Raw genomic sequence first — 25743 nt, forward strand, 5'->3', positions numbered from 1 at the left:
ACATGCACATGCAGCAGGCATATGCAGAGTAGGTACCAGCTTTGAGTACGATGTAGCAAGGTAAAGAGGAAGCATTCCATAGTAATTTCAATTTAGGTTACAAAAGCTTTTTGTCACTTGAAAAAGATGTCATATTTCAGGAATTAAATTGTAAATTTCCTTATTTTTTAAAATATATACCAACAGGAACATACATGACAGCATTTTTCAAGTGACAAGTCTTGTTTCTATTACTGAAACGCAGTTTATTTAGCTCCAACGTCATGTTTTTCTAATAGCTGAACAGTACACTCCACAGCTCAACATCACCTATTTTTTTCCAAAGCATATCCCAGCTATTTTTCCTTCTATAAATATGAGAATTATTCTCATTAAGTGCTAACATAGGGCAGGGAGAGCTTTGCTTTGCTAGTATAGTCCCTCAACTGTAGATCACCCAGAGACCTTTCATTATTGACCAACTAACAGAAATAGATTTGTAGATTGTACAGATTTACCAGCTATAGGTTAATGAACCATGGAATGTATAGCACTGGTAGACCAGAGAAACTAGCTTTCCCGTGACTAAATGTTCTTATAAGATAAGTAAGCCCATCATGTCAAAGGAAGGTCTACCTTCTATGAAAAACACAGGCAAGAATCTTTACTCCCTAAATCTGAACCACTATCTTCAAACTTTCCATTGGACCTCTTCTTAATCCCTCACAACAGAAGAAACCCATTTAAGTTAACATGACAAAATGCAAGCTCTGCAAGGAAAACTTAACAAAATAAATTCATACAATTTGAGTGAGATGGGGGTTAAACTCTGAATAATCTTGAAAATTTAAGCAGAAACACAAAGTGGTTAAGGTAATTTTAGTTTGATATTTGTTGCACTTAATAGATGTTTTTTCTCAGTGCTCGATTACAAACCAACATGCTCACGCTGTGGCAGCTGAGGTACAGCCATACTTATTGGCAGCCTTTGGTCACACAGAAACTGAGTACTTGCAAGAATGTTGTTGTGTTTGCTGGACTGTCTTGGTACATTAATTGCAGCTCTACTTTTTAAAACATCCATAGAAGCACTTAAACTTATTTTACAGCAGGGAATGTAAGTACCCTAAATAAAAAAGACAATTAGAACAAATATCCTGTTTGTATTAAAATCAGCTCAAGAACCTGGACCCAACTAACCACATTCACTTAGTAAGCAAGTTAAACATGGCTCAGGCAACATGTTTATTGCTTAACCATAGCAGAAAGTTCATAACAATATAACATTTATTGACTTCATTCACCAGAGTGGAAATAAGCACACAAAACGCAATGCTGTTTCTGCTTCTTTTTAAAATGGTTTAACTACAAAAGACTGACATCAGCAGAGTTTTATATTTAAAGCTGTTTATTTCATAAAGGTATTAATGGCGCTAGTGTCAAGAATCTTTTGTAGTTAAATATTATAGTGTACAATAACTGAATAAAGGAACTTGAAGCATAAAAAAATTGTAAATCAGCAACGATGTCAAGAATCTCATTAAAATCCAACAAATCTAAAAACAGTCTAGAACCACTACAGACAAAAGCTTCTCTGAAGCTATGTAACACTTAAATAAGGTTAAGACTTCAATGTAGAATTTTGGTTTGTTAGAAAGCTCGATGGGTTCCAGCTTCAAGGTTACAGAAAAGGCAAAATTGTGTTTCACAGATGCAGTCCACTGGAAATCCACCAACACTGGACAACTGAGCATTTAAGAGTCCTAAATTAACAAGGAATCCTTTAAACTGTTTTCTGTTGACCTTTCTTTCCAATGAGAGATTTATGAATGTGCGGAATTACACCTAAGAAAAAGAAGAAAGTTTTATCAGTTTGCAAGGCACCAAAAGCATTAACAATGGTTATGGCAGACTGTAATTGGCACATACCTCCACCAGCAATTGTTGCTTTGATTAGGGAATCCAGTTCCTCATCACCTCTTATGGCAAGCTGCAAGTGGCGGGGAGTGATTCGCTTCACCTTCAAGTCTTTGGATGCATTTCCTGCTAGCTCAAGAACCTGTAACATTTATTTATTTTTTACAGTTCAATAGATCAGACAAGTGCAAAGCAGTTAATCCCCACCCAGTAACAAAAGTGACTTATATGCAAAGCACGTGCCCTACCACTAAACTACAACTCTTGTCAACCTTGTCTTTAAACAAATTAGCACATAAAATCTCATTTCCCTTATTTGAGCTATTTAATGGTTTATGGATTTTTTTTAAAAAAATGTTGCAAGTTTAGGAGGTAGAATACAAATCTAATAATTTGTTTAGTCCTATTTTGCCTGTTTTAATTGCCAGTCTTAATCATTTATGGGGATTTTACTGCCTAGTAGTATCACATTAATGGAAGTAAAATGTAAGTTACATGCAAAAGCTAACACACTGGCTGCGTTCAAACGACACTTCAGGCAACAGAGGAGGGAACAGGCAACACACAGTACCTTATTTCAGAGGTACTCCCCACACACATGGTGCCCCTCCCCCCTGTCCCAGGCTGAAAGTCCCGGCGTCCTTCCGGGCATCTGGTGCTCCTCTCTACCTCCTCCTGGCTGTATCCCATCATGCACTGCAAGTTCTGCTGGCTGTTCAGGAGCAGCGGGGTGCTTTCAGACGCTCCTGCCACAGAACTCTATGACCTTCCGGAACAGTGCACTCAACAGGGAAGATTACACAACGGAGCCCGCCACACAACATCTTAATCAACGGGTCTCCGGATAAGCAACGGAGCAGCCCATTGTTCCCTCCCGTTAATTCCAGAAAATAAAGTACTATGAGTTGTGTGCCTGTTGTGTTTCCCCCACCCCCAGATGATACAATAATCAACACAACAGACACTGCTTCTTCACCCACCCCCCTCCTCAGTTGGTTATCGTGTCGTCCGAACCCAGCCAGAGTGGAATCGTTTCTCCCCCATTCAAGTTCCTACCTCAGCTGTAAGGTACTCCAGGATAGCAGCACTATATACAGCAGCTGTTGCCCCCACACGTCCATGACTGGTAGTCCTTGATTTAAGATGCCGGTGAATACGGCCAACAGGGAACTACATACACAGAAAAAAGAATCAAGGTATGAATAAATACTGTATAATATCCAAGGCACTCTTAAAAATATAGAAGAAACCAGCCCTGGATATTTCAGGGAATGGGGATTTAACCTGTGCTGAATGGTGTTATGCTCTGTCTGAAGACTCAGGCCCACAGTTTCAGTGTACTCTTGGACTTTGGTCCTGAAACTGGATGCTTAGGTCACAGTGGTGGCCAGAACAGCATTTGAGGGGTGAGCCTAGTGTGCCAACTGCAACTGTTCCTAGAGACATTTGATCTGGCCACAATTAAACTTGCCTTAGTTTCATCCCATTTGGACTACCGTAACACATTCTATGTGCGCCTGCCTTTGAAAACTGTTTGGAAACTTCAGCTGGTTCAGAATGTTGAAGCCAGATTGTTGACTGGTTCCAGTTAGAAGGATCATGGACTCCCTTGTTAAAACCATTTCACTGCTACTGGTCTGTTTCTGGGGAGAATTCAAACCGTTGGTTATGATCTATAAAGCCCTATATGGCTTGGGACCAGGATAGCTTCTCTCATATTTATTTCAAGACAGCACCTTCAGAGAGGGCCTTTCCAGTGGCCATTCCCAGACTATGGAACTTCTTCCCAAGGGAAGCTAAGACTTTTCTCTCTCTCTCTGATGTCCTTCTGGCAGCAGGCAGAGACCATTTTATATAAGAATGCCTTTGGCGTATAAGTAGGTCCGCTGGGTTGGGGGATGTTTTAATTCTTTATTTTTTCCTGTAATTATGTTTTAATTGTATTCAAATACATTGTTTTATTGCTTTAATCAATTTTAATTGTGTAATCTGTTTTGAGTGCTTTTTTGGTAGAAAGGTGGGGTATAAATCAAATAAATAATAATTTCTGTAATTCAGGTATCATTGAAACTCATCTGTACTTCTGCTAGCATATCCAGCAATCAGAGAATGAAGTGGTAGAGATGCCTCTTTCCCCCTTCCTAGAAATCAACATATAAGATTATGCCCCTAACAAGGCACCCTGAATCTCCCAAACATGCCTACCTGTAAGCCAGCTCTCTGTGAACGGGATACTGTCTTGGTCTTCGTCTTTCCGGAGTCCTTCCCAGCTTTGCCACCAGCCTAATGCATTGGGGAGAGGGAGAGAAGAGGACACTGTCAGTTAGCAATAGCATCCTTAATACTATCTGCTCTTCAGTGGGCAGTCAGGCTTGGGCCTCAGCATTGAAGTAGGAGGCATTGCCCAGCTCCACCCCCCACCCCCGCAACTCCTCACATAATGGCAAGTGATGAGGCAGGGCAAATAGACCCACTGGGGTCAACACTGCTTGCCATACTCTTGTTTATGAACCGGGACAGCTGGCTGGGCATGCACATGGTTACAGATGCTTTTTTTTTTAACATGCTCATCCCGAAGTAAACCTGTTTAGTATCAAGGCATTAGACACAAGTTCCATTTGCGGCCATGACGTTGGCATGATCTAAGAGACTTTAAAATATGAAACTGCACATGCTCGAAGTATGGGTGGCAAACAGTCGCTTGTTTGCTCCAGCGTATCAGCAACGTAGAACCAGTTGTAAAGCATGGAGTGGGGGAAGGGGAGAAAGGAAGGAGAAATTTTAATTGCACACTTCACAACGGAAGTAGTAAGGCCGTTAAGTCCAGGGCCTGAAATCACCTGGCTGCACCGCTTGCGCGCTCTTCCCTCGGCACGTACAGAAGCGAGAAGCAACCGCGACTAAACTCCCCATCGTTGACGATTCAAACCCGGAGTCTCGGAGGCGCACGCATGCGCACCCATCATCGCCTCGCAGGTTCTATGCAGCACCGCCAGCCGACTGGAGGCGCGTGCGCCGTCCGCCTCCAAGAGCCGGCTAGGAAGCGCATGCGCCTCGGCAGCTCTCTTGCCGCCCCGACCGCCGCAATCGTGCGCGCGGGAGACCGCGCCCCTTCCTTCCCCATCGGGGCTCGTGCCCAATACGAAGAACGTTGGCACCACGAGACCCACGTTCGCCTCAGCGGCTCACGTAGCCCTAACGGCCGCCAGGCGCTCTTGAGCTGAGGCGCGAGCGCACTCAGCGCCCGCCAGCAGCCCGGCCGGCCTTGCCCGCGGGGTTTCTTACCATTTTTGAATGAGGCCTCGCTTCACTCCCGGAAGGAGAAACGTGGAAGGCGGTTCGGAAACGCTAGCGCCACTCAAGAAAGACCTCTTTTATTTTACGTCGCTGCCGCCAGTTCAAAACTGCGTCCACTCCCGCCTTCCACGAGTCCTTTATACCCGACTCTAACGTCCCTACATCCGGGAAATCGGATCGCGAAGCTAGCCAATCGCCGCGAGGGGGAGGGTCTCCCTGCGCTCCGAGAGGACCAATAGGAAGTAGGGACGGGGATCGGACTCTTCGGAGAAACTCGTGCCGAGCCGCCCTTTTGAGCTCCGCCCACATTTAAAGCGATACGCCCACTTGAAACGCTGTTCTCGTCTAAAGCGGGACGAATTGGCGGTGAAGGGCTAGGTCTCCGACCTGTCCCCAGCCCCCGGAGCCCGCCTTTATCTCATCGCCTTTTCTCCCGCCATCGATATATACCAAAATAGATATCTTCCCGCACCCCCTCTCTCACACGACAGAGACGCCTTTTAAGCATTTCAAGCGATTACACCAAAAAGCAGAATTTCAGGGGAAGAAATATATTTTCAAAAGAAAGCCTTATTAGAAAACAGATCATTATCCTTTTAAACGGTGCAAACAGCTTCGGCTATTGGGCGGTACAGAAATGCAATAATAAATAAAAGAAAGCAACTTGCTACTGAAAAGATGCCCAACCCTTGTTTTAGGAAACAACACAAAAGGGTTTTCCTTCCTGCCATGGCACCCCCTGCAATATTTTGAATAATTGTGTGTAGCATTCGTAAATATGAGTAAAAAACGTATTTGAGTAAACAAATATTGCGTGTAGGATTTGTAAATTTGCGGTACCGTTTCCCTGACAAGAAAAGCTATCCCTAACCCGGTGACTTCCAGAGGTTTTCGACTTCAGCTCCTATCAGCCCCAGACAGCATAGCCAATGGCCAGGAATGCTGGGAGTTGTAGTCTAAAGCTACATGGTTTAGATGCACTGTAGCCTTCTGGTGTCTCTGAAAAACTTATCCCCCCCCCCCTCAAGTTGTATCTCAGCTAATCACGGTTCTTGATATTTTTATGAATTGTTCCTGGATGTTATTGTACATTGATGTGATAATTTTGTTATGGCTTTCAGCCAAATAAAGCTATCTTATCTACCAATATGCAAGCTGAGCATCGCAAAGGTAAATATTCCTGTTGCAAGTTGTGGTGTCTGGTAAGAGATCAGCAAACAGTTGTGAGAGGTGGCTAAGAAAGATGCATCCTAAAGATTTATTTATTTATTTATTTATTACATTTATATACCGCCCCACAGCCGAAGCTCTCTGGGCGGTTTATAACAGTTAAAAGTCCTAGTTTAAAGTAGGGATCTGCTCCGCTTCTAATCGGACCGGCGAATTAGAAGCGGAGCGGGGGGCTTCGCCTGCCCTTAAGGCGGAGGCGAAGAGGACTGGGGGGCCGGCGGAGCGTGGCGAAGAGGATCGAGGTGAAAGCGGATCCTTCGCCTCGATCCGGAGCTCCGCCGGAAAGGTAAGTGGGGTTTACCGGGCCCTGCCACTGTCGCTGTCGCCCATGCGGCGACAGCGGCAGGGCCCAGTAACCCCCCCGCCCTTCTGTCCTTCACCTGCCTGAGCCCGCGGTTCAACCAGGAAGTCTGGGCCGCTTGCGCCCTCTCCCGGCCTTACCTGGCGCCACTCCCCTCCACTGCGGAGCTCCGATTCGGAGCTGGAGCTCCGTGGCGAAGAAGAGGAGCGGAGTATGGGCGGAGCGGAGCGGAGTATGGGTGGAGCGGCGCGGAGCGGAGCGAGCCGACCCGAAATTTTCAGATCGGCCCGCAGGGCGGAGTGGGGGGTCTGTGCACACCCCTAGTTTAAAGTCTCCCAGCATTTGTCCCTTGAAGAACTGTATTCTTTTATACACAGACACACCCTAAGTCTCACTTTCCATTCCTGAAGGGAAATTGACCATTCAAGTGACCACCCATTTATGAATGACTATTACTCATTCACAGCTCAATGGATGTCAAAGCTCACACCTATAGTTCTGTTTTTAGTACCAAGTCCCAGAACTGGAATGTCAGCAAACCTCTGAACATTTGTAGAGAGCTTTTCATTTGTGGGAACATGATGCAGATTAAATAGGGGTGACCAGACTTCAGGCTTGTGAAGGCTACTATTTTTAAAAACAAATATCTATATCACTGAGATCCACCAACAGGAGCCTGTTTCAAAATCATGACTGGGAAAGAGAGAGAGCATATTTAAAATTCAGGTCTTTTGTCATTGCTATTGGTAAAAGACTTGGGAGTCAGAAATACTTATGGATCTACTTCAAATGATCCAGAGATCTACCAAGGTGTCTAGATAAACCTTCTTTGCCCCAAACTGGTTTGTGCCCCAGTACCACTCTTAAGAAGTTAAGGAATGGCATGGTCTATTGCTTCCTGATCAGAAAGTAAAACAGACTAGTATGTTTGTTCCACAGCCCTCAGGCAGTTTTGATCACCTCTTTGTTCTGTCCACTTATCTTCTCTTTCTGTTCCCTCCTTCCTCTTTCTCAAAGCCTTCAGTGGACTAATCCTACTACCCCCACCCCCACTCAATTTCAATGTACATCCAGCTTTGAGCTTCAACTTTAGGTTCAGAATAGACAATAATATTATACATGTCAAGAGTTAAGTCCCAGTGAATTTAATAGCATAGGATTGCAGCCTTCTCTTCATGATGGCTCAGACGTGGTCTCCAGAAGGAGTAGCCCACTAGGGCTGGCCCACGGCCTTTTGCTGCCTGAGGCAGAGCCGGTCCAGTTAGTTTGGGACCAAAGGCAGAAAATCCCACAGGCACCTCTCGCTTTCCCCAGCCGTAAAAATACATAGCTCAGAATTTGCTGCCCTTTCATGACACCCCAAGTCAGGTGCTTAAAGCAGCCAACTCACTCTGCCAAATGATAGGGCCAGCTCTGAATACTTTTCAAAAGTGCACTATATGATAACATCCCTCAATAATAAAGGCATTCTGGGAAATTCTGCATGCTTCTTCTGACCAGCAGTCACCCCTCCTTCTGCCAAAAGATACCACGGCCACAGCTAGACCTAAGGTTTATCCTGGGATCATCCAGGGTTCGCCCCTGCCTGAGCACTGGTTCCCCTGTGTGTCACCTAGATGAACAGGTTTGACCCCTGGACGATCCAGGGATAAACCTTAGGTCTAGCTATGGCCCACATCATGTCAACCCATTGTATCTTACCACCCCATATGCAATTTGTTCAAGTTTCTTGCATTTTCCTGTCATGTGGATGTGGTGGAGAAACACAAACAATGATCTGTTTATTACATTCTGTTTTGGCCCAGAATCCATTCTCCTGGTGTTACCACTCTAGCAGCTGTGTTCATTTGTAAAGTATATATGCTAACGCAGCTTATTCTTTCTTATCTCTGCTCCATCATATTATTTTCTGGATTAAATTCAGTGCATCACAATACTGTTAATAAGTAACTAAACTCTCACAGTCCTAGGTCTTGCAATTCAATTGTTGCAAACTTTAAATTACAGCCTAGTGAACATTTTCCTTGCTTTATGTGATGGTTCCCAACAATTCTCCAGCAGAAGTACCTATTAATTGATGGTAGAAATCACTGGACTTTAGGTTACGAGCATCCATTTCTGATGGCAGTATTAAAACACTTTGATCTAAACAGAAATATAATCTTTCCAGAACTTTTAGGATAGGGGATGCTAAAACGAAAACAACAATTGCACATAAACTATCAGCGCAGGTTGATAAGTATCAAAACATTTTATTTAATACATTTGTAGCCCATCTTTCTTTTATCACGGTACTCACAGTGGAATGGTTGGGTCCCTGGGTGTATCCCACCCAGGTATTGATTAGCTCCAGATTTTGTTAGCTTCAGCAAGGTGGCTCCATCAAGTACACTCATCTTAGACCTTCGAAAAACTTTTAGTTCAACTGAACTGCAGGGAGTCTGTCATTTGAGACTGGTGGAGGCTCGTGGCTCCGCTCTTGGTGGAGCTGTGAATCCATTCTGAGTTTTGGTCAGAACCAGACAGAATTCTAAGGAGCTATCCAAAGTGCTGAACTCATTCAGGGGGCGGGGGGTGGGGATAGGGTTCTGCACCTTGGATATCTCCTTTAGAGTTCTCTTAAGGAAGCATAATGATAATAAAAAATTCTTTATTACTAAGAATTGACTAAGAATGCTGGGAGTTGTAGGACTTTTTTCCTGTTTAAACACGCATAGAATTCATAGAATCATAGAACAGTTGATTTGGAAGGGGCCTATATAAGGCCATCAAGTCCAACTCCCTGCTCAATGCAGGAATCCACATTAAAGCCAGTGTGGTGTAGTGGCTAAGGTGGCTGCCAGCCTAATCTTATGCAAGCTGGGCGGGCAGCCCAAGGCTGACAGGAACGCCAGGGAGAGGGTCCGGATCATGAGTGAGGTACGGCCAGGGCCCTTGGTGGCCGGGTGGGAGGCCGCTCGCCTGGTGCGAGCCCAGGCCCTGGCCTAATCTCATGCGAGCTGAGCGGGCGGCCCAAGGCTGACAGGAACCCTGGGGAGAGAGGGACAACTGCTCCTCCTCCCCTGACCTCCCTGCCCCCAGGTCTGCCAGATGGCGCTGTAATGCCCAGGTCTGTATGTTACGCCAGGTACTACTACTACTACTACTATTACTACTAATAATAATAATAATAGCAGCATACCCGACAGGTGCCTGCTGCCTCCAGCTGCCTCTTGAAGAACACTAGTGTGGGAGAGCCCATGACCTCCCCCAGGTAACTGGTTCCATTGTCGTACTACTCTAACAGTCAGGAAGTTTTTCCTTGATGTCCAGCCAGAATCTGGCTTCCTGTAATTGCTCCCTAAGTTAGTTAAATATAAAGAAGAAAATAAATATCAACCGTACCACAGTTTTAAAGTCACCATATCCATTGTTTCACAAAACCACACTTTGTTTCAGAAAAAAAAATCCCCCTAAAAGCCAAAAATACAGTGACTATCTTTTTTGGAGCCAGTGTGATGTGGTGGTTAGAGTGTTAGACTGGGGCCACAGCTAGACCTAAGGTTTATCCTGGGATCATCCAGGGTTCGCCCCTGCCTGAGCACTGGATCCCCTGTGTGTCACCTAGATGAACAGGTTTGACCCCTGGATGATCCAGGGATAAACCTTAGGTCTAGCTATGGCCTGGGACTTGGGAGACCTGGATTCTTGTCCCTATTCAGCCATGAAACTCACTGGGTGATTTTGAGCCAGTCACTGATTCTCAGCCTAATTGACTTCACTGGGTTGTCATGAGGATAAAATGGAGAGGATGAGGGATCACGTACACTGCCTTGGCTCCTTGGAGAGAAGACAGGAGTATAACTGTAACAACTCAACCATTTTTATACAGTTATCAAACTGCAATAGGTGGTGTTTAAGAACATATACCTTAGCAGTTCTGAGAGGAAATATTTGGAGCTCACTGGGGAAAATGAGGTGGAGACCCAATCCTACGTGCATGTTTACAGTGGTGCAGATAGGCAATTTTAAACTGCAGACATAGTTTTAGACTGCAGTCCCCCCTCCCTTTGATGGCCATGTGTATTTTTTCACTTGTGAAGCACGCAACTAACACTTCTCTTCTTTCTCCCCTTTATATTCCACACTCCATCAAATGGAAGTGGACAATGACCATGAAAGCTTATGCCAGAATAAATACGTTAGCCCTTAAAGTGACATAAGACTTAGCTAGACCTACCTGATAGTCTGCGACGGAGGAAGGAAGATCTTGCATTGCGATTAACATGAGATCCCTCCTCCGTTTACATGTGAGGCGCGACGACCTCAGGAAGAGAGGCGTCATGCCTGCCATTTTTTATTTTTAAAGGAAGAGGAGCGCACAAATGCTCATGCACAAAAGGTAGGTGCTTTTTTAAAAAATATATATTTTCATTTCCCCGCTCCCTCCACCCTACCCACAATGGGCTCAGCACTCCTGAGAAGCACTGCGCCCTGTGCGCGGCTCCCGGCTCCGCGCAAGTAATTGCGCGGAGCCAAGTCAAACCACAGCAATGGGCCACATGTTGCACGGTCTCAGCCCGAGACCATGGAAAAACTGGGCCCAAAGGGGAGTGCTCTATCCCAGGGCAAGGGAGGGATGATCTCTCTCTGATCCCGGGATCCCCTGTGCATCATATGGATGCACAGGGATGATCTCGGGGTTCGCCCCGTGATAAAGCCTGGTCTAGCTAAGGCCTTTTTTTTGGTTTTGCTGCACGAGTCTATCATGGCCACCCCACTGGAAATTGATACAAACAAATAATCTTAAATAATAAATACAGATATACACCCAAATGCGCACCTAGTTTAAAGTGCTGCATAATACTGAAGAGGTGATCATCATAATTGGATGCACATCTGATTTTCACCTGTAGTTCCTGATCAGCAAATGATAAGGTTGTGAGAACTTGTTTCGTCTTATCTAGATTAGAGCATAGATCTTTCCAGGTGGTCTTGTCTTACTGGGGTTAATTTCTGGAGAGAAACTAGCTAAAATCCACTTAATTTCTTTACAAACCATCTGGAAATTTTAATATTAAAAACAGTTGTGACCACATGATGGCAGCATAGTATAAAGAGACTAAATTATTTTCAATTAGAGCAATGGATGAAGAAATGGTTAAAGGATAACTGAGAGTGTAGAGTAATTACCAAATTTGAAAATGTTACAAGGTTATTCAATATTTATGTATTATGTTGGTTTTCTGTTATTGTATTGATGTATGAAGTTTTGGAAAGAATAAAAACTATTATATAAAAAAAAGACACTTCTTGATCCATTCTAAACACTGTCAGAACAAGGATGGGCAGAAGATGGATAAGGATCTATTGTTAGACACATGATTTACTGCAGATTGGCATGGTTTTTGGACTGACAGTTGTTTAATAATAACAACAAAACAACTTTTTCTACCTACATTAGGCTGCTGAAAAGAAGAAAGTATGGCATGACACGAGCGGACTTTTGTATGAAAGGACTGTGAGCTCAGTTCAGTTTTCGTACTGAAAAGAAATTCCAAGGTTCAGAATATACTCAGAGATACATTGTTCCTTATTTCTAAGTGTGTGTCTTTTGCTCCTGGTTTTGGTTGGTGGATTTTGGTGTTCTAGGAAAAAACAAAGTAGATCCAAGAAGTCTGAAAGCTGCCTACTTCAGGACTTTGGGCTTCTCTACACTAGGCCTTTATCCTGCGATTAAGTTTGTGGGTCCTTTACATGATGTCATCAACCTCCAGGGCTTCTCCCATGCTTTGTGACAATTTCTGTGGCTTTATTTGTAACAGGGGAAATGCAATAGTTTAAAATGGCAATTGAATCACTCTGTGTAATTATGGAGTTGGACTATAGCTTGTGTAGGGAAGCCTGTAGTCCTGAAGGATGCAGCTTTCAGATTTCACACCTTGACCATCTCCTTTAAAGTTCTGGCTGGCTCTGACTGAAACTTGGAGCAGATTCATTGCCCCATTGGCATTGGAGTGACCAGCCTCCACTGACAGCAGGGATGGGAGTGCAAGGAATGATTTTAATTAGGTTACCCCTTTATGTTGCATTCTAGATCTGAGTCCCCCTCTTCTGTGACACTGTAGTTAGGGCAAGGGCAGGGAACCTGTGGCCCTCCAGATGTGGTTGGACTACAACTCCCACCACAAAACCATTGCTCCTAAAACAAGTTCCCAACTCCTAGTCTAGCCTTACCCAACTACAACTCCCATTGGCCATGCTGGTTAGAGTGTTGGCCTGGGACTTGGAAGCTCACTGGGTGACTGAGCCAGTCACTCACTCTCAGCCTAACCTACCCAATAGGGTTGTTGTGAGGATAAAATGGAAAAGAGAATTATGTGAGCTGCCTTGGGTTCCTCGAAAGAGGAAAGAAGATGGGATATAAATGTAATAATAAAAATATAAATGTAATAATTAGTTTCATTGCCTTCATGGTGGATTGTAGAACATCTAGCCCTGTGGAATTTCAATAATGGAAGCTGGGAATTATGGTCTTTGAAAGTGACATACAATAATTAATTTGATTGTGGCAATGTAATTAGAAGCCTTTTGCATCCATACACAGAGAGTACCAAAATAGTATACCTAGGTTGCCATTAAAAAGAAGAAGTTTAATTTAAGATCTTGCTTTTACAGTGGCAGAGGGAAAGCTGTAAATCTATTTAAAATGGTGCACATCTCTCCTCTCTCTTCCTTCATTGATAAGGATATTTGCTTGAATTTAATAGAGTTTAGCTCTTATTTGCTTAGCAATAGTTTAATCGCTAGCAAGATATCCAAAATTATAAACTAGGCCTGAATGGTAGGGAATAAACCAAAAACATATAAGGTTTAAAAGACATTTTAAAAAAAGTTAATAGCTAATAGGCATGTGTTGGCTGAGCGAATTCAGAGTGAAGTTGAGAAACTTCATGTTCAACTTTTGCTTTGAAAAATGTGGAGTGTTAAGTTCTTCAGAGGTAAAGTTCTCTCCCCCCACTCCCAAGCAGGATTGCTGAGTTTCTGCCCCATCCCCATCATTTCATGTATATATTTGGGAAAATGGAACCTGTTGGATTTCTGTCTATCACACAGTCAAAGCATAGGAGCCTTGCCTGGAAGGGGGGGGGGGAAGCCATGAACCTATGTAGAAGGAAAGCCTTCTTTTCCCTGTGCTTCCATGAGCAGTACATTTTCCTTCTCACTAGCCCATAAATCAGAGGTAGACGCAATGTCAAATACTGCCAACAGAAGAAAAGATTTGGGGCCAGATACGACTGTGAATGGGAGTTGGAGGAGGGGGATGAGGCAGGCTGTGCTGTGCTGGAGTAAAAAGCTGGCTAGCAAGAAGCATGCAAGAGCAAGGAAGAACATGAAATCTGTGATGGCACAGCGGAAGCAGGCAAGAAGAAACCAGGCAGGTCATGAGCAAGTCTGCGAGGCGAATCTCCCCCCGAGGATTAAGAAACCCTCTCCAACCAAGTGGAGTAAATGGGAGGTGAGTGACCAGAGCTGGGATTTGGGGTGGTTATTTATTTTATGGATCATTTATCTGTTCAAAGGCACCTGATATGAATTGCTGTTCTTCTTCTCATTATTTTTTATTATGTCATGACTGTGATAGCATTTGGTGCATACAAAAGGTTCAGGTGCCAGCCACCCAGCCATGTCCTCCGCCAGGATATTCCATTCCGTCCTGCCCCCAGGTCTCCACCTCCCCCACCCCCAAGAGTAAGTCAGCATTTCATGCCCACTGAGTATGTTCAGTCCTTAGTTTTCTCTCCCTGACCCTAATGCTTTTAAGGGTTTTCCCCCCCCCCCCCACTTAAAAATGTTTCGTACTTTTGCAAGCCTTGCTGATACCTCCTTGTGCATGGATGGTGTTGTCTAACTATAGAAAAATCCACGCTCTGAGAATGAGTTTGCTGTTAATATATAGGATGATAGTAGCAGAGGCATTTTATCTCTGTCATTACGGCTGTGCCATCACGTAGCATTTTCTTTTATAAAGCTGTTGATTCTAGTTGTTTAGTTGGTCCCTGTTAACCATCCAGCATTAGAAGGGGAAATATTTATCTCCATGCATGCTGTGGAAAACTTCACTTACTGATTTTGGCACTTGTTATTAAAGGCACAAGAGTGCACCAGATCTAGATGGTAGCCAGCCCTATTAATCCTTATGAGAAATCCTTGTGTCTTTGAGAACCTTTCATATTGTACAGCATAACTATCCATGCATGTTTCTCCCCCTGCCCCAACTTTTGAAGTCTGGCTTATTTTATTATTATTTTTTGTATTTGAAAGCACTTTTCAAGCCTTCTCACAATAATAGGGTGGCTACCCAACCAGAATTTTACTGGCCCAGACAGAATGTCATTCTTTTTCTATAACTGAAGCTAGAAAGCTGGGTGGGGGGGATGGGGGGGGGAAGACCCCAGGCAGTAAGTCATTGATGCTGTTGGTGTACATGTGTGTGCAGCCATCGCATGTACTTCTGCATTAAGGCACCATATGGAAGTGGCAGCTAACTTTGTAGCACAGTGCACATGCATGCAGTGTGGAGGCTGTGAAGGCAAATGCACGCACATCACTGAGAACCCCTCAACTTTAAAAAGTGAACAATGGGGATGGATGGCACCTTTCCCCCACCTTGATAATATGTATACCAAGCTTCAGGAATCTAGGGCCAGATCAACACCAAGCAGGATATAAAACTTTGAAAGCAGATTGAAAATGGTATATGGAATGTGTTATGGGCCCAAACTGGACACTCACACACCCACACCCTTTAATTAGTATAGATTTATACAATTTGAGCATAAGTGGAGGCTCACAGTACCCCAACAGATACTGCTCCTCCATTAGGCTTTTAATGGGGGGGGGGCACTAGACCTGTAGGATTCTTGTGGAGAGCAACTCAGCTCTCTGTCTATCTCTTTCAGACTCACTCCAAAACTACAGGCTTGCCCTTTGGTTTCCTGTCTACACAGCAATCTCTGGGTTTTACTAATGGATGTAGAAATTGCAGGTGACTCCACTTTGGCATCTGTTGGAGGCAAGAGAGGGGATCCCAGGAGCAGGGAGGGATGATCCCTCCCTTTCCCTGGGATATTGCCCTATCCTTCTATCCCGACTTTCCCCATGGTCCCGGAATGATGCCGAGACCGCGGGACATGTGACCGGGCATCCCGTTTTCATCCCGGCTCCTTGCAAGTAAACGTGAGGAGCCGGGAACTGGGCATGGGGCACGGAGCTCTGCAAGTGCTCCATGCCCATCGGGGGTGGGGTGGGGAGCAGGGTCAGGGCTTCTTTTCTCCCCCCCCCCATGTTTTTTTTTAAAAAAACTTACCTTTGTATTGGAGCAATGGTGCGCTCCAGCTCCTGTTTCTTTTTTTAAAAAAGGCAGGCGCGATGTCCTCTTCCTCCTGGGACGTCACGCGTCATGTGTACATGAGGGGGACAATCTTGCAATCACCATATCATAAGATCATTGCCCCTCCATCCCCATCATCTAGCCATGCCCTTAGTGGCTCTGGTAAGTCCACAGATGATGTGAGAGGAACATCAGCTCCTGATTGCTCTAGAGATGCTTCTGATGGTTCTACTGTTGTTGAGCAACTCTGGGAGGAACACCTTCTCAGTTGATTGACATGATGATACTACCCTGGCCCATCTGTACTCAGGACCTTGTATGACAGTGACTTCAATAATAGTGGCAGGAATCACTCTTGGTCCAAAACCAGAGATCCTAGAAAAAACCAGTTTTTGTGGTGCAATGAACGAAGGGTAGGTGTTGACAGAGCGGCACCCACAGTACGTTTTTGTTTGTCTTGCAAGTCTTGGGCCATCTTAGCTCCCAATAAGACACATCACCTAAATAATATTATGGGCTAATCCACAATCTTTTGTCATATGATCAGAGATATTGCCTCATGGCAACCCACACTGATTGCTCTACTCACAGAAATCTTAAGAGGCAAAAATCACTAGAGCTGAAAGGGACCCTAAGCAAGATTATTCAGACCAACCTCAATCTCATCACACTATTTTATATTAATATTTATTTATTTTTCAATTACTATCCATCTGACCTTCTAATTAACATGAGGGAAAAAAGACAATAGCTTTCTTTGAACTTCATGTGGAATGAATGCACTTAAAGATAACGAACAACTTTAAGGACGAAATCAACAGTAATAACTCCAAATGTTCTGTTTTTCTAAAGCCTCATTTGAGGTGGCACCAATTGCTTAGAACAGAACGATCCATTTCCCTTTCTAATGGCTTGCCATTGAAGATGACCATGTGTAGTATGATAAAAGCACCGTTTCTCATGCTTAACAAGGCATAGGCGGGCTTTATTTAGTGAGAGGCTGTCTGATGGCGCTATTGTGGAAGGGGGAGATTTCTTTGGTGCCATACTGTTTGCCTTACATAAATTGTTTGCCACTGCCTGCAACTATGCTGATAAGCTGGGCCATCAGTGACCTATACAAAAGAAGACATGGCTCACCATTAATTTATCACACAGAGAAAAGATTGGGTTATTGGCTATAACCCAATCCAACACAGATCCCAAAAACAAAAGCCAAATAAACCTAAAGTAACTAGTGGTGAACCGGTGAACCTGCAGCACTCTAGATGTTGTTAGATTCCAGCTCCTGTAAGCCCCAGCTAGTATGGGCATGGGTCAGGGATAATGGGACTGTAATCCCACAACAACTGGAGGACTATAGGTTCCCCACCACTGATTGAGAGGAACATTGTAAGGTCGCTTACTTCTGATGAACTCATGATGCCCAGTTAAGCTCTGGTCACATGCAACAAAGTGTGGCTCACAAGATGAAAATCTCACTCCTCTCTTCGGCAAAAAATGTATGCAGTGGGGCCTTGGATTGATCCAAGTGGAGTGTTCCAGATGTGCATTTAGATCTTCAATGGCTTCCAGTGTGTCAAGGTGCTGGTCTCAGCCTATAAAGCTATAAATGGCTTGAAACTAGGGAGACGTCTAGGGGCTGTCTTGTTCTATATTAAGCTGTCCCCAATTTTAAGATCTGCTTCAAAGGCTCTCTGAGTCCCCTTGGAGTTGCTCCTCCTCTTCACCATTGCAACCTATTTGTTGACTTGCCTCTTGTGCTGGCCCAGACAATGGTGGTGGTGAGAAGGAGTAGTAGTAGATTATTATTATTATTATTAGTATTATTATTATTATTATTATTTATTTATTTATTTATATAGCACCATCAGTGTACATGGTGCTGTACAGAGTAAAACAGTAAATAGCAAGACCCTGCCGCATAGGCTTACAATGTCACTACCTCTTGCTCACTGGCAAGCAAGGGGTAGCAATGATGAGAAATAAGATGAGGAGCAATTGGTGACAATGGCAGTTAGAGGGTTGGGGCCACTGAGGGTGTCTTGCCTGAGGGCCCTCAAAAACCTGGAGTCAGCACTGTGTCTGATTTATGATGGGAATATTTGGTAATGGTGCCTCCTGTTAGAAAGGCAATCAGCAGAGCAAAAACAAAAAGGCAAAACAGAATGAGCGTTTACCAGTCCCACATGCACACAGGGCTTTCCTATAATAATGAGGGGGTGACCATACCTTTCTTTAGTGTAGAAAAGATAAAACAGGTTTACTCACAAACGTTCTTGCATAAAAGTGCAGGCATAGCATAGAGTTTAAAAAAACCAGTTTCTTCAGTCCACTTTGCATTCCGTTACACTGTCAGCAGCGAGAGTGCAAACATAAGTGCTCCCAACAATGGTGGAGGTCAGAGAGAGAGAGACACAGAGAGAGAGAGAGTTGGGGGAAAGAAAGGGAGGAGCAAAAGGAAGAAATCACTTGAAACCATGTTGTAGGCTGTAGAGATCGCAAGACTAGCTATGGTCAAAATTCTCTCTTCCAGTAATTTGCAGATGAAGATGCACTATTCCCAACTATTATTATTATTATTATTATTATTATTATTATTATTATTATTATTATTATTATTAAAAGGTAGATGGGTTATTGGTGTAAAAAATCATAAGGACTAGCTACCTCAATTCTTTTCTTCTTCCTTTCCAGTTGCTGGCTATCATTGGCTCCATCTTTCTTCTTCTTTACATCATGCTGTGTTATGAGAACTTTCATTTCCATGTGGCCCATATGTATGCTCACCTTGGGTACCCAAATGCACAGCACATTGTAGGACAGAGATACCTGAAAGGTAACATCGAACTTCAGCTGTTATCGTTTAATGTGAATGCCCTTTAAGCAGTCTGACTGTGCACAGGATCACAGCCGTAAATTTGTGAAAAGGGACATTGCAATCCAATTAGATTAACACAGATCAAGATGTGATTGAACTGTACACTCTTTTCATATCTAAGGACATTCCTAGAGGACTTGAATGTCGAAGGTCATTAGTTAAAATCTTCAGTGTTTCCTGGTTGCAGGATCTATAAGGCTATCAATGGCTACTAGTCCTGATGGTTGTGTGCTATCTCCAGTAGTCCAGGCAATAAGCCTGTGTGCACCAGTTGCTGGGGAACATGGGTGGGGGGGTGCTGTTGCACCATGTTCTGCTTGTTCATCCCTGGCCGATGGCTGGTTGGCCACTGTGTGAACAGAGTGCTGGACTAGATGGACCCTTGGTCTGATCCAGCATGGCTCTTCTTATGTTTTTATGTTCTTACGTTGACCACATTAATTGATGGGTGAGCTAGTGGGTTCATCCTGGTTTCCCCTCCACATATTTGGAATACATATGGAGGGAAAATGAGTGAATAAAACAATAGTCTGTAACAGTTGCTACTATTGGATATTCCAAAGAAAGTTTTCACCTTAATCTCTTGAATCCACTGTAAACCTTCAGTAAACCAAGAATTAGTAATCTTCCAAACATCAAATGCACGGGATGGTGATGTGAATGTGTGCTCATCACTTATATCTGGGATGGAAAATCTATTTTAGCCCAGGGGCCAGATTGCCTCCTGGGACCAATCAGGTGGGCCAGATGATGTTAAGAGGGTGGGGCCCTGATCCCAAAGCCCCACCCTCCCCTTGCATTATCCGCCCCCACCTTACCGATTTTTTTCTTCCTTTGTGCAGAGACAGGCATGGAGCTCTGTGCCTCTCTCTGCATGGAGAAAGGGACCTGGCTGGTGCCTGGAGCAACCGCTTCCCCAAGCACAGCGGCTAGGTCAGGTGCCTCCTTTGTATGTCACTTGCTGACTCAGTTGGGGCAGCAAATGGCACATGAAGGGAAAGGAACTCAGCCGGCGCATGAGTGTGCCACTTTCACTCCCAGTTGGAATCCCCTTGTTATTCCAGATCAGAGATATGAAGAAGATTTCTCTCCCTCCCTCCTTCCCAAGCCCCCGGTAGCCTCCAGGCTAGAAGGTGGGCCTTGGGGAGGGGCAGGTGCCCATAGGGGAAGACCAGTCCTCTGTGAGCTGGAAGTGGAACCTTTGCAGGCCAAATTAGGCCCTAACCCATTCCTGCTGTGTCTGGATCCCTACAAAATGCCCCCCCCCAAATTTAGTGCTTATTATTTGAGACATTAGGGTGTGCCTGGGCACACCCAGCACACCCTTTGAGCATGCCTATCTTAAAAACACAGGAGCAAGGGGCAGTTTAAAAAAAAGTTGGCAACCTAATCTGATTGTGACTTTGTCTTGTTACTAGGAGCTGGTGTTGAAAAGAACGAAGAGAAAGCCATGCAGTGGTTCAGGTGAGAAGTGCACAATGATTAATTGGATTAGCAATATATTAAACTTCCCCTCCCGCCCTAGCAATCCACAATACTTATTTGGAGAGTTCTTGAAACGGTAACAGGAAGAGCAGGGCCAGCCCTACCATTAGGCAGAAATTGGGTGTCAAAAAAGGGCAACAAATTGTTACTTACTTACTTTGTTATTATTGTATTTTTCTACTGCAGCGATGGGGAGAGGTGTTCATTTATTTTATTTTATTTTATTTCAAATATTTCTCAGCCAAGGCAGAAGCACTCCCAAGGTGGATTACAGCATGGAATGTTCTCTCCCACATAACAAAATAATCTGGCTGGCTTTGAATACTATGAAACTTGGGAAGGTGAATAGGTGACCATTTGCTGCTCTGTCCCAGGCAGCAAAATATCTTGCCCTGGCCCTGAGGAAGAATAAATTAACAGTTCCCTGGTATTTTGCATCAAAATCCCTCCGGTTCTTTAAAAGGGCACGCTGAGAGATCCAAGTGTTCTAGTCCAATTCAGAGGTGCATTCAAGGCAGGACTTTGGAGCAGGTGTCCAGGGGCCTCAAACGCAGCATGTCTGCCTGAAGTAATACACTTTGCCATCTAAAGAAGGAGGGGAGCTATGACTATTAAATCCAGAGTTTAAAATTACCTAATTGCACCACTGTCTAAAACAAGAAACTCTCGCTACTGCAACGACCAAATGCAAAGGAAGACATGGCTCCTGTACTTTTCACCGTTCTGTGGATATGGAGTAATTTTGGCAAGTGCATCTTGTGGAGGAGAGGTAAGATAGGGTGACCATATGAAAAGGAGGACAGGGCTCCTGTATCTTTAACAGTTGTATTGAAACGGGAATTTCAGCAGGTGTCATTTGTATGTATGGAGAACCTGGTGAAATTTCATCTTCATCACACCAGTTAAAGCTGCAAGTGCCCTGCCCGCTTTTAAATCTGGTCATTCTATTATAGCTCCTGCAGCTTTAACTGTTGTGATGAAGAAGGAATTTCACCAGGTTCTCCATATATACAAATGACACCTGCTGAAATTCCCTTTTCTATGCAACTGTTAAAGATACAGAAGCCCTGTCCTCCTTTTCATATGGTCACCCTAGGTAAAAAATGGTTGCACCTCCTGAAATTCCTTCTTCCTTGGTCACTCTCCCTCTCCTAAAACTCCACAAGCAGAAAAGTCTAATTTATCTGGGAGGGCTAAGGTGTCCCGACACATGTACTAAATGTTTATGTATTAAGCACCTTTATGCAAAAGTAATGGATTAGAATAATGTGTTGCCATCTGGAGAGAGAATCAGAGGCCCAGATGGCTTAAGGGCTTGTGATTTTTAGTTCTATGCTTAATTCATCTCGTACGGGCATGGTGATCCAGCTATAAGACAGCTGTAGGGGCACCAATTAGACCCCAAATTTTAGGGACAATAGCCCCCCTTTCTGAGTTTCAGTTCAAACCTGGTTATTTTATTTTATTATTAGCATTTATTTATTTATTTATTTATTTATTTATTTATTTATTTATTTACTGCCTAATAGCTGAAGCTCTTACTGATATTTTTTATCTCACCCTTCCTCCAAAAAGCAAAGGACGTGAACAAGGTTCTACTCTTTCCATTTTACCTTCTCAAAATCCAGGTGAATTAAATTAGACTGACAGTTGGTGGCTATTCCAGTGAGCTTCATGTAAAGAGATCAAAAAAGGGAAAACACATTTTAATAAAATCTGCATGTGCTAATCTATATACACAGATGCAGATTTAAAAATCAATAGCATCTGGTGGTTCTGATTTCTGTGGGTGTGTGAATCCATTCTGAGAACCAGCCAGAACTCTAAAGGAGCTATCCATGGTGCTAAACAACTTTTGGGGAATAGAGCTCAGCAACTTGGTTCTGACCAAAATCCAGAATGGATTCACAGCCCCACCGAAATCAGAGCAACCGGCCTCCACTGTTAATTTTTTTTACTATGATTTCAGTAAAAATACAATACATCCCACCCCAGTGGGGGAGGCTGTGTCCAGGTGACTTTGTGTGCTTTTCCCATCTGTTGCCCAGGTGCTAACTGATTCCTGCTTCTCTCCCTTCTTGTGGGTCATTATCCTTAAAATAGACTTGGATCCTCAGAGGATGACTAAAAATGGAGGACTGTCCTGTGGCAGCTTTTAAAATCTCTAAATCTGGATCTATACATTTAAATTGGCATATGCACATTTTATGCAAATCGGCATCCTTTTTTGTTCTCATTTTTGGCCATTCACAAGTGGCCTGCCCATTGATCATTGATGAGTCACTGTCTCTGTGGGGATCTAAAACGTGTGAACAGCACAGAGAAGTGGACAGGTTCTCCTGCGGTAGACACCTTCTATGTTGTGGACGGTGATCAGGACAGTGACAGGGATGGGAGGTGATGAGAGGGAGCATGCTCATCCCTGTCAGGTTTTTAAGCCCTCCTATTGAAATATAAGGCAACAGAGACTTGCTATGCAATCCACAAAGTCTTTATTTAGTAACAACAACAACACCTCTTCACACATGTAGTGACTGTGAAGCTTAGGAGCTATCCTCCAAGCCTAATTAGCCAAACAAAGCAAGGCAGTTGACTATCAACTAACTGGAGGGTTTCCTGCTCTGCCCAACAGGCATTTGCTGGACTCCTTCTTCAGGGGAGCTCCTCTTGACCCAACTTCTGATGTGCAGCTAGTCTGGCAGACTTCAGACTCTCCTCTCAACTCCACTCGCTTGACCCAGCTGCAGATCTGTCAATTCCGGTGCTTCCCACCTTCCGACAAAGGCTCAGTTCCCAAGGGAGGGGGAAGACAGTATCTGAACCTGGGCCTCCTGTTCAATAAGCTTCTGGGAAGATTCACTGACTCCTGGAGAGTCTTGGTGAATTTCCTCCCCTTCTCTCTGTCTTTGCTGAGCTTCTTCTAGTTCTGTCACTGAATCTGACTTAGCATCTGAAACCAAACAAGGGAGCCTGGACCCCATCTTGACAATCCCCTACTTGCCTTGATTTTGGGGATTTCAGAATGTCTGAACAGGGCTTTTCCTTCATCTTCTTTCTGTCTTTCAGACAAGCGGCAGAGAAAGGCCACCCACACTCCTCTTTTAACTTGGCTGTGGGAAAGCTGAAGAATATGACTGCTATGCTTGAAGAAGGGTGAATGTTTTCTTCTTTCTGCTCCTATGCTGTACTTCTCTCATAAACAGACAGCCAAAGTAGGGTGTAATGTCTAGTGGAGTTGGATCAGGATGTCAACTTCCTACTGGAGGCTCACAGGCTGACTGGAGGGTTATTATTAATTAATTAATTAATTAATTAATTAATTATATTTTTATACTTCCCAATAGCCGAAGCTCTCTGGGCGGGTTATTGTGAAGATATGTTGGGATAACCCCATCTATACACTACCTTGAGATAACTTGAGAGTGGGGTACAGATGTGAAAAATAAGAAATGGTCTCAATGTTTCTCTGATACTGGGATAGGGCACCATCTTATCTTTTGTCTCAGGCAGCAAAATGTCTTGGGATGGCCCTAACAACTGAGCGGCAGCCAGTCACATATGATGCCAGGGCTGGCCCAAGACACAACAAAATGGCAACCACTCCCCACAATTCCATATATACACATGCTGACTGGTCTGGAAACAGAATCTTACTTCAACACTGGCAACAGGACAGCATTGTTTTACTACACCTGAGGGCAGCAGGCTACTTTAGAGGGCTCAGTCCTCCAACAACTTGGCACTCCCTAACCCCTCCTGCCTGAGGTGACCACCTTATTCTGCTTAACAGTAGGGCTGGCCCTGTATGATGTATTTTGCAAACACATATTTGTTCCATTCACACTTTACATATTTTGAAAGTTGTGTGATTAAAATTGCTTCTGGATTATTCAAATGAGAGGCACATATTGCTAATACATATATATTGCTAAATATAAATATATATTGCTAAATAATAACACACACACACACACACACACACTGCAATGTGGCACTAAGCCTCATGTATGAAGAGGCTAAAAATGTCAGTCTTGATGATTCAGACTGCTGCCCTTTTTCTCTGAAGGTTAAATGATGCATCTCAAAGTACCGTAGTTGAGTATATTCAGCAGATGTGAGGGGAGCAACTTGATAAAAGAATGGGGAAGGAATAAGCCAGTAGCTGGTTCCAGTATTAGACATTATGTGTGCACAGATGGATGCCTTTACAAATGCCTGGAGAGTAAAGAATCGTGGCTCAGTGAGGGCCTTGGCTCAGTGGTAGAGCATATGTTTTGCATGCAAAAGGTCCCAGGTGTGATTCCTGATGAAACCAAACAGGGCAAGAAAATCTCCTACCTCAGAAGGCCTGGAGAGCTATTGCCGCCAGTCAGTGTCAACAATACTGGGCTAGACGGACCAATGGTTTGACTCAGTAGAAGGCAGCTTCCTATGTTCCTAAGCTACGTAAAGATGAAACTGCCTTCTCTGCCTGCCATGTGTTCTCATTCTTTTCTGCCAACGCATCTGATGACGACTGCATATCTTCCAGGGATGTGGAAAAACTCCTGGATGTGGCTGCTGGTCATGGGCTCCAAGAAGCCCAGAATCTTCTGGAGAACATCAGGAATCGACATCTACCTTGAGAGACCAGGGCTATAGAGGGTGCATAGCCTCCAAGCATATTTGCTTGCTTTTGTCCTTCTGTATTTCTGTTACTTGGTTTTGGAAACACGATTTCTGCCTTATACTTGGCAGAGTTAATTGGCATGATTTACCATATGGTGCAGGAAGTAACGCAATTATATCCAGCCGTATCTCCATTCATGACAATATGATGCACCAAACATCGGTATTAAAGACAGACCTCCACATTGGCTTAGGATTTAAGACCGCTGTTTGAGCAATAGAACTTATTTATGCATTGCAATAGTTGGCTGTGACAGGAGTAAACATGGTGTATCTTTACCATGCAATCTATAATGGAAATTACCTCCATTTAGCATTCACTATGGCTTAACAGCTGCACTTTCACAATACATGAAACTAATTACATTGAACAGAGGCTGCCTCCATGGTATCCTCATTTTCAAGCTACCAAGGGAATAATTATATTGAACAGAAGGCACAGTTCCTAGCCCTAGATCTATGAAATTTCTGTGGGTAATAAATGCTTGTTTCATGAGACATTTCAGTCTGCTTTCTCTCTCTCTCATATATTTGTCATGATTACTCGCTAACATTATTTATTGTACAGCAAGGAGGCCTTTTACAAGGGTGCTCTGGATGGTTGTTGCTAGA

At 43.9% G+C, this 25743-nt stretch overlaps 2 protein-coding genes across 2 annotated transcripts; one reads left to right on the top strand and one right to left on the bottom strand.

The window, feature by feature from the left end:
* Nucleotides 1-1369: 1369 nt before the first annotated feature.
* LOC134405125 (histone H2A.Z) lies at nt 1370-5344 on the bottom strand. The gene is made up of 5 exons (XM_063136272.1): nt 5182-5344; nt 4102-4179; nt 2953-3066; nt 1909-2038; nt 1370-1824 (listed from the first exon to the last, which is right to left on the bottom strand). Exons 1-5 carry the CDS (start codon nt 5182-5184, stop codon nt 1763-1765), a joined length of 387 nt encoding a protein of 128 aa, XP_062992342.1. The 5' UTR covers nt 5185-5344; the 3' UTR covers nt 1370-1762.
* An 8715-nt stretch (nt 5345-14059) lies between these two features.
* Nucleotides 14060-25597, top strand: LOC134404909 (sel1-repeat-containing protein YbeT-like). Its single transcript, XM_063135885.1, has 5 exons — nt 14060-14222; nt 18795-18936; nt 20397-20442; nt 23530-23616; nt 24995-25597. The coding sequence occupies exons 1-5, from the start codon at nt 14097-14099 to the stop codon at nt 25086-25088; spliced, it is 495 nt and encodes a 164-aa protein (XP_062991955.1). The 5' UTR covers nt 14060-14096; the 3' UTR covers nt 25089-25597.
* The last annotated feature ends 146 nt before the right edge of the window (nt 25598-25743 follow it).

The sequence above is a fragment of the Elgaria multicarinata genome, chromosome 10, assembly GCF_023053635.1.
Source record: "Elgaria multicarinata webbii isolate HBS135686 ecotype San Diego chromosome 10, rElgMul1.1.pri, whole genome shotgun sequence".
NCBI lineage: Eukaryota > Metazoa > Chordata > Lepidosauria > Squamata > Anguidae > Elgaria > Elgaria multicarinata.

What these genes read in the sequence shown, in the direction of transcription:
- LOC134405125 (XM_063136272.1), bottom strand. An exon ending in CACAGAGAGCTGGCTTACAG is followed by an intron (nt 3,067 to 4,101) that starts GTAGGCATGTTT and finishes CTGTGTATGTAG; the next exon opens with TTCCCTGTTGGCCGTATTCA. An exon ending in AGCAACAATTGCTGGTGGAG is followed by an intron (nt 1,825 to 1,908) that starts GTATGTGCCAAT and finishes TCTTTTTCTTAG; the next exon opens with GTGTAATTCCGCACATTCAT.
- LOC134404909 (XM_063135885.1), top strand. Translation starts at nt 14,097, where the DNA reads ATGAAATCTGTGATGGCACAGCGGAAGCAGGCAAGAAGAAACCAGGCA. An exon ending in AGGACAGAGATACCTGAAAG is followed by an intron (nt 18,937 to 20,396) that starts GTAACATCGAAC and finishes TCTTGTTACTAG; the next exon opens with GAGCTGGTGTTGAAAAGAAC. An exon ending in AAAGCCATGCAGTGGTTCAG is followed by an intron (nt 20,443 to 23,529) that starts GTGAGAAGTGCA and finishes TCTGTCTTTCAG; the next exon opens with ACAAGCGGCAGAGAAAGGCC.